The 9439-nt window shown below is 34.1% G+C and overlaps 1 protein-coding gene across 1 annotated transcript; it reads left to right on the plus strand.

The window, feature by feature from the left end:
- Window positions 1-5322: 5322 nt before the first annotated feature.
- On the plus strand, window positions 5323-9016 carry RPK2 (receptor-like protein kinase 2). The gene has a single exon (XM_079046459.1). It carries the CDS (start codon window positions 5517-5519, stop codon window positions 8847-8849), a length of 3333 nt encoding a protein of 1110 aa, XP_078902585.1. The 5' UTR covers window positions 5323-5516; the 3' UTR covers window positions 8850-9016.
- Window positions 9017-9439: the final 423 nt, after the last annotated feature.

A 9439-nucleotide genomic window follows, 5' to 3' on the forward strand; every position in this document is an offset into this window, starting at 1 on the left:
TGGTTCAAGATAGATGATTTATCTTGAACAATATGTATTTAGATAATTTTTTTTATAAGATTTATAAATATAAAGATTAATACATAATCTAATAACATAAATATAAATTTAATTTAATGATAAATCAATTTTTTCATTTAATTATAATTATAAACTTATTAATTATAAATTTAATTTATATATATATATATATATATATATATATATATATATATATATTATTAAAAGAGAACCCTTAATTCACCAATGAAGCAATCATGGCCCTTGATTGTATTTCAATCCTATGTTTTTCACCATTAGATCAAATTGCTGACATCATCTTCCCCAAATAAAATTCAAACACAATTACATTTAATTATAGAATCTTTAATAATTATAGAATCTTTAAATTCAACAATTATGTTATCTATTGAAACATATCATTCTATTTATATACGAGAGATGAGTTTATCTAATTAATATTGTTCCTAATTTAACTTCCTTATTTATAGCTTTTGGCTTTAAAATTAAAATCCGTTTAACTTTTTTTTTTTGAAAAAACTCATTAAATAAGCATATCAATAATTTAGTTATTAACCTATAAAATCTAATCAGATCCCATTAAATCAACAAAATATTTTAGTGTCAAAATTATTTTTAATTTATCTCCCAATATATCCCACATAAAATAAATCAATTTGAGATATTGGTTTGAATTTTAAAACTCATTAAATAAGCAAGTCAATTAATTTAAAATTTTGAATCGGCATAACTGATATCTTCCTTATTTTTCCAAATGAATAGCCAAAAATCTCCAAGATGATATCTTAGGATCCCAATTTTTTTGGAAGATAATGATTTTTTTATTCAAAAACACCCTATATATACGATTACATTGAAGTTGTTATTCTTAGGATTTTGGATTGTGTCCTACGATTTATAGTGTTTTCTTCAGCAGTCTTCTTCTCCAATTCCTTTTACCATGTTCTTTCTTTACTTTGTTCTCCTTCTTCTTCTCCAATTTCTTGCATTTACTTTGTTCTTATTACCTGTTATTACTGTATTTATGTTGAGAGGTCATAAAAAAAATTAATCAATCTACTTTAAGCATATTAGTTTCATTCATTTAGTTACAAAAACAAAATTATATCCTTTATATCGATTTTTAATGTGTTCACCTATGTTTGTTTACGAGTCTGTGTATAATCAATGCTATATTCTCTGTTTGCAACATTCCTGAAACTTGTGTAATCGATGTTCTTAATATGCGAGGGTTACCGAATGTAATCATGAATCAAATACAATGGTATATATCAATGAATGGAACTGGTATATTTCTATACACCATATAATAAAATACTCCTCTACATTGAATTTTATTTGCATGATGAATGAGGGAAGAACAACATCTATGTATACATTCTCTTTACTTGAAATACCCCTACCCCTACCACTGATGCCCCCTTCTACTGCTTGATATGTTTTCTGATGAGCATCAACAAAAACTATTTATACTTACTTTATTGTCAAGTTTGCATTATGAGGTTTTTTAAAAGTATATATAACATCATTCATATTTGGATGATAAGAATTTTATTTTATTTTTATAATTTTGATTTTGATTACATACAAAAGACTTTCTACATTATATGTTTTAGACTAAATTGCATTCGGCGTCCTTGAGTTATGTCAAAAGTTATAAATTCCGTCCCTAAAACTATATTTTCACTCCGATCCTATGATTTTGAATTGTTCTTGTTTTGCCTATTTTACCCGGTCCATATCAATTACTTGGTTGGGTCATATGTGTTTAACAATCATTAGTTTTTTCACAAACAGAAACATGGCTCAAAGCAACATTACCTTCATAGACCAACTTGATGTTTCAAAAAGTCAATTTACCATGAGAGTAAGAATAATTCGTCTCATGAAACATCTTGCTTATGGATCTTCAACAAAGACTTACAAAACTAATATGATTCTCATTGATGAACAGGTAATAACATTTTTTTTATGAATTTTCTTACAATTTCATTCGAACCACATATAACAAAATATAAACTGATTTGTTTTTGTGCATTTAGGGAAGGAAGATCGAGACAGAGGTTACTAATAGATAGGTTGAAAGAATTTAAAGTTTGTTTCATGAGGATGGTTGTTACTACATCCAAAATCCATAACTTGGTATTAATAAAAACGAAATTAGTTTTGTTGATAATGAAAACAAAATCAATATTTATATCACAACCAAAGTTACACCATGCAGTCAGTGGACTGGATTACTTTATGGATTCTCTTTTGCAAATTTCAACGCCATTTTGGATGGTGTTTTTATTGAGAACACACCTGTTGGTTAGTTTATATGTTACAATCTAACGATCTATATAACAATATTTTGTTATTTACCATCACTCACCATAACGAAACTTATACTAATCTTCCATTTTTTTTATCTTATATAATACATGTTATTGGAGATGTTGTGACATGCTTCCCAATGGAAACCCTTATGAACAAGAAAAATAATTTATCAAAGAGAGTCAATTTGAGCTTGGAAGATCTATAGTATGTTTACTTTTCGAAATTTTGTGTCAAATTTTACTTTATAATGTCATTTTATATTGTATATTTATTATGTTTTTGGCTTTTGTAGAAGCAAACAAATAAATGTAACACTCTGGAATGGGTATGCACAACAGTTTGCTGACTATTTGGAAAATAAGAAACAAACCCGAATGATAGTTGTTATTCAATGCGGAAAAAATATCTTATTATAGAGGTTTGTTCATACTATGATTAACAACTTACACCTTAAAAAAATTTCAAAATATTATTATTCCTTTTACTATAAATGAATATAAATTTATACCAACTTCATTATGCATCGTTTCATAACGTTTCTCCGTCACAAATTGCTTCACTACGACTAGGATCTTTATCAATGATCCTATTTTAAAGGAACAAAAATAACATCTTCTTTATTGTTAAGATTTCTTGTCAAATCCAGTCCAGAAAGCACATCTGCTAATTGTAGAAACGCTTCGTCCTCCATCATCTACTCTGCAAATGACGATTTTCCTTCATAAGCTTGATCTCCAACAAGTAGATGGGGTTTATATACTTAACTTTCATTTATGAAATATACATTATGTCAAATAGTTTTTGGATTATTTTTACCCTCATATTTCATTTTACTTTTTTTATTATATAATTTAAACTGACATCAATATTTCTCAGAAAAAACATTGATTGTTGTCGGTACGATTAACCATGTGTGTACTCTATAGTTATTTTGTGTCACAACAATATGACAGAAAGAGGTGTTAATGACCATTAAAGATGAAAAGGTAAGATATAATTTAAGAATATTATATAAAGTGTAAATTGTAGATTTGTGATATTTATTTTCTATAAAAAATATGTTGTTTGATTGCTAGGTTACATATTTGAGTTTTTTTTTTTTTTTTTTTTTTTTTTTTTTTTTTTGTAATTTGATTTTGACAAGTTTGATCTAAATTTGATAATTGAAGTAGGTAGGAAAGATATGTGCTAACGATTTTCAATTTGTATTTCCCTCCAGAAACCAACCGTAGTCTCACAGACCGTTCCCTCATATCTCAGTAGGTCTTAGCATTTCCCCAAATTCAGCTACAAGAAGTCATGGATGCACTTCTTGAATCAATCCTCTAAATTGAATTTCATTTGTTAGTTGGATCCAGTGACCAAAATGCAAGATTTCTGAAAGTTCATTATTATTTATTAGTGTTAACCTTTGGCAAATTATGAAACTAATGATATATTTATGTTCATAACATGTTTTTTTTTGTAATAATTTTTTTGATCGAAAGATATGTATATGTGATAGGGTGTAGCTTGAAAAATCATATTTTAATTCTTATAAGGAAAAAATACTTTAGAAATTGACCAAATTACAATGTCTGAATTTGATGTTTATGGTTATAGCAATGCACTTTAATTATAATGTTTATCGAATTTCTTTGTAGAATTTAACGTTGCTGGTACATATAACAACTTATTGTTGCATTTGGTTTTACATGACCAATATGAAAAAGAACCATATGAGCCTCCATAGAGGTTGGTACACCGAACAAAATCAATTCATAAAGCTACTATACAACATGTTTTAATCAATGAGTCGCATCATGTTGTGATAAAACAAAGATCATGTGGATCATTTATATTAGAAATTATTATATTAAAAAACCAAATTGCTCTAATATAAATATTAAATATTTTTATTTAACAAGTTTGGTTCAAAAACTCTAAAACGAATCTAACATTTTTTATTAAAATTTCACCTAAGACAATGCCACCTATTAGTATGATATGTATTTAATTTATGTTCCCTGCGTTTAACGCGGATCATAATCTAGTATATATATTAGAAGAGAATGTTGGTGGATGTTGATAATTTGCACATTTTACTTTAGGAAATGATATTTTTCACCCTCTAACTTTTAAAATGTCATTTTGACCATCTAGATTTTTACCATCGATAATTCGCACCCCTCTACTTTGTAAGAGGACATTTTCTTTGCAACCTTCTACTTTGAAAAATGACTATTTACACATCTTTACTTTTTAAAATAAAACTTTGACACCTTCTGCTTTTACTATCGACAATATACACCATTTACTTTATAAGATGAAATTTTCCACCCCTCTATTTTTTAAAATGTCATTTTGACTCCTTCGACTTTGAACTTTGTAAATCATAAGTTTCACCATCTGTTTTCTAAACTTTCGTGTTTATCCCTAGCAGTATACATAATCTGATTTTCCTTAATAACTGTCATTCGTTAACTTAAAAAAATAATCTTTTATGTATGTGTCGGTATAATTCGATGTATTCAACGTTTCAATGTAAATTTATAACTCCCGTTCAATATTATTATTTTTTTAAAAAAACTTACTTTATTTTTTTATGTATGTATCGATAAATTCGAGTTTGTCTATTTTTCACTTTACAAACAGAAACTATATTTTCGTCTATTTTCAACATGTAGCAACTTACTGTTTAGTACTTCTTAAATCTATTACTGCCACAACAATACACGTTAACAGATAAAATCATAGTTATTATTATTTTGAAAACAAATAACACACTTATATAATCATATTCATATTTGCATCTTTTATCAGCTACAAAAAACCTCAACTATTTAAATAAAAAGATATTTTTTTCCTGCTAATTATAAATTTATAATATACATTTCAAATAATGAATTATATATCTTTTTTTATCATAAATCTTACATTGCAAAAATATATGTAAAAGTTGTTATTTAAAATTGGAAAAGTGGAAACAAATTGAATGCTAAAAACAAATTTACAAACGCGTTTTCTCAATGAACTCCCACTGTTCAATCTCTCTCCATGTTCTCTCTTCTCTCTCCCCAAACACCAATTTTAGGGTTAGGGTTTTGAACAAAACCCGTTTTCCACACATCAGATCTTTAAACTAACCCCTTCTTACCAAGATTCAATTCTTTTCGAACCCTCAAAAGGGTTCAGTAATGGGTCGTCTTCACAAACCATTTAACTTCTTGTTAATTACCTTGTTGGTATTCACTACGTCTTACTTCCATGCTGTTTCTGGCGATGATTCCGACAAATCGGCGCTTCTGGAGTTCAAGGCTGCTGTTTCGGATCTTTCAGGAGTGCTAATGAGCTGGAATTTAAGCAGTTCGGATCACTGTTCGTGGATCGGAGTCACTTGCGGGTCAGATTCTAGGGTTGTGGCGATTAACATCACAGGTGGAGGTAACTCCGGAGACTTTACCTGTTCTAAATATAATCAGTTTCCCTTGTATGGATTTGGAATTGTAAAGAATTGTTTGGATCTTAACGCCAAATTAGTGGGCAATTTGTCATCCGCGATCTCTAAGCTTTCAGAACTCCGAATTTTATCACTTCCTTTCAACGATTTGAGTGGTGAAATCCCTTCTGAAATTTGGGGTATGGAGAAATTAGAAGTGATTGATCTTGAAGGGAATTCGATTCACGGCAACTTACAGTCTCACTTCACTGGTCTAAAAAGCCTCCGAGTTCTCAATTTGGGGTTTAATCAGATATCCGGCGAGATACCAAATTCAGTATCCCAATTCAAGAATTTACAGGTCTTGAATCTCGCAGGGAATTACATCAACGGTTCAATTCCAATATTTCTCGACAAATTTGGGGATTTAAGAGGATTATACCTCTCGTTTAACCAATTATCCGGGAACATTCCGATTGAAATCGGCTACAATTGTGGTAATCTCGAGAATCTAGAACTTGCCGGAAATCTTTTGGTCGGTGGGATTCCACCAAGCTTAGGGAACTGTACCAAGTTACAATCCCTCTTATTGTACTCGAATTTACTTCAAGAAGAAATCCCGATTGAACTCGGTAGACTTAAAATGCTTCAAGTTTTGGATATTTCAAGAAATAGTCTCAGTGGCCCAATCCCACGGGAACTCGGAAGCTGTTTGAACTTATCAATCGTCGTCTTCTCCAACTTGTTCAATCCAATTCCCACTTTTTCCATTCCCGACAACAATTTCCTGCAATTAGCCCCAGAAGACGAGTTCAATTACTTTGAAGGTACAATCCCCTCTGAAATCACCACTCTCCCAAATCTAAAACTTTTATGGGCACCAAGAGCGACATTAGAGGGCAAGTTTCCCGACAATTGGGGGACATGTGGCAGCTTGGAAATGATCAACCTGGCCCAGAATCTTTTCTCCGGTGAAATCCCCAAAGGATTCAATATCTGCAAAAACCTAAATTTTCTTGATTTGAGCTCCAACAAGCTAACCGGTGAAATCAGTGACAAACTTCGTGTCCCTTGTATGACAGTGTTCGATGTCAGTAGCAATCACCTCTCAGGGTCAATTCCGTCTTTTCACAACACCACCTGCGAACCATTGAATCCTTCATCAACCTACCTTCAGTTTTTCGCATCCAAAACGGTAAATTCTTTGTTTTTACCAACAGATAACAGGAATCTTGCAGTAATTCATAACATCGGTAACAACAATTTCACGGGCGGGTTATCTTCCATACCCATTTCAAGAACAGGGGAAAACACGGTTTATGCATTTTTAGCAGGCGAAAACGCGCTCACCGGTGAATTTCCAGGGGTGCTATTTGAAAACTGTGCGAAATTGAAAGGGTTGGTTGTGAATGTTAGCTCGAACGGGTTATCGGGTCAAATCCCGGTCAACATCGGTCAAACTTGCCGGATTTTGACTTTCTTGGACTTATCTGGTAACCGCATCTCCGGGACAATTCCGGTTGGATTTGGTGATCTGGATTCTCTCGTTTCGGTTAATTTGAGCCGGAATATGTTATCCGGCGAGATTCCGGGCAGTTTTGACAAGATTAAGGATCTCAAGAATCTTTCTTTATCCGGAAACAACCTCACGGGTCGAATTCCATCGGGTTTAGGAGATGTCAAATCTCTAGAAGTTCTAGAACTTTCATCGAATTCATTATCCGGTGAGATTCCGGAAGATCTCGTGAATCTCAAGAATCTAACTGTTCTCTTACTCAACAACAACAAACTATCCGGAAAGATTCCATCGGGTTTAGCAAACGTGAAAACTCTACAAAAATTCAACGTCTCATTCAACAACTTATCGGGCCCACTACCCTCAAACGAAAACCTAATGAAATGCAGCAGTCTTCTCGGAAACCCGTATCTACAATCATGTAAAATCTCTCCGGCGACATCCTCGCCGGAGCAACCTGTCTCCAGCGACTTCGCAAATCTCTCCGGGAGCCCGATTCCCGGCCCGAAGGACCGGAACCGAAACGGTTTCAATTCAATCGAAATCGCCTCGATCACATCCGCATCTGCTATCTTCTCAGTCATGATCGCGCTTTTTGTCTTGTTTTGTTGTACAAAATGGCGACCGAAATCCGCGGGTCGCGGGCACGGGTCGACCCGTAAGGAGGTTACGGTTTTTACCGATATCGGTGTCCCGGTTACTTTCGAGAACGTGGTTCGGGCAACGGGCAGTTTCAACGCAAGCAATTGTATTGGGAACGGCGGGTTCGGAGCGACTTACAAGGCGGAGATTTCCCCGGGGTTTTTGGTGGCGATAAAGCGGTTGGCGGTGGGTCGGTTTCAAGGCGTGCAACAATTCGACGCGGAAATCAAGACCCTCGGGCGGCTCCGCCACCCGAATCTCGTAACCCTAATCGGATACCACGCGAGCGAGACCGAAATGTTCTTGATTTACAACTATTTACCGGGCGGGAACCTCGAAAGATTCATCCAAGAACGATCGATTCGCGCCGTCGATTGGCGCGTCCTACACAAGATCGCGTTAGACATTGCACGGGCCCTCGCGTATCTACACGACCAATGCGTGCCACGTGTCCTCCACCGCGATGTGAAGCCGAGTAACATTTTATTGGACGAAGATTTCAACGCGTATTTATCGGATTTCGGGCTCGCGAGGCTTTTGGGGACGTCGGAGACACATGCCACCACCGGAGTCGCCGGAACTTTTGGTTACGTGGCGCCGGAGTATGCGATGACGTGTCGGGTGTCGGATAAGGCGGATGTGTATAGTTACGGGGTGGTGCTTTTGGAGTTGATAAGTGATAAGAAGGCGTTGGATCCGAGTTTTTCGAGCTATGGGAATGGGTTTAATATTGTGGGGTGGGCGTGTATGTTGTTGAGACAGGGTCGGGCGAAGGAGTTTTTTACGGGCGGGTTGTGGGATGCGGGCCCGCATGATGATTTGGTGGAGGTGTTGCATTTGGCGGTGGTGTGTACGGTGGATTCGTTGTCGACACGGCCTACGATGAAGCAGGTTGTACGGCGGTTGAAACAGTTGCAACCGCCGTCGTGTTAGGAAAGATTGTTGTTATTTTTTTTTTTTTTGGTTGTAGGGGTTAAGGTTGTATATTGTAGGAATAGGTTTTGTTGGTGGAGATGATTTTATACGTGTAACGATTTTATGGTATTGTTCTCTATTGTTTTTGTTTAATAAAAGCAAAAAGTAGAGAGATCTTGCAGTCATTTGCTGTTATAATTCTATCTTTTTATATAATCAAGAAAATCTTGTATTAACTTATGGTTCTTGGTTTTGGTATATTTTTGACTAAATTTCTTCTAAATTTTGTATCCAGTTTTTAGAAAACGAAGAGAAACTACATACAATGAGTTGGAAAAACCAACTAACAAAAAACTCATTTCATGATTTCTAAAATTTGCAATCTCATATGAATTCATTAGACGGAAACATATATAAACACTACTTGGATCATTCATGGAAGGGAGTGTTTACCAAGTCATCCTACGCAACTAATAGATCTGTCAGTTGCCATGAGGTGATTGTAGGACATCAGGTGTGAGTATGTTGTATTACAGTATTGGTCAGGTTATTGTAGGAAATGTTAAGTTTTGGAAATTGACAAGTTGTTGAAAGATGAAGCGTCAAAG

This window comes from Lactuca virosa, chromosome 4, assembly GCF_052849685.1.
Source record: "Lactuca virosa cultivar CGN04683 chromosome 4, Lactuca_virosa_CGN04683_v6, whole genome shotgun sequence".
Taxonomy (NCBI): Eukaryota; Viridiplantae; Streptophyta; class Magnoliopsida; order Asterales; family Asteraceae; genus Lactuca; species Lactuca virosa.

Excerpts from the sequence above, each read along its gene's own strand:
- RPK2 (XM_079046459.1), top strand. The coding sequence starts at position 5,517 with ATGGGTCGTCTTCACAAACCATTTAACTTCTTGTTAATTACCTTGTTG.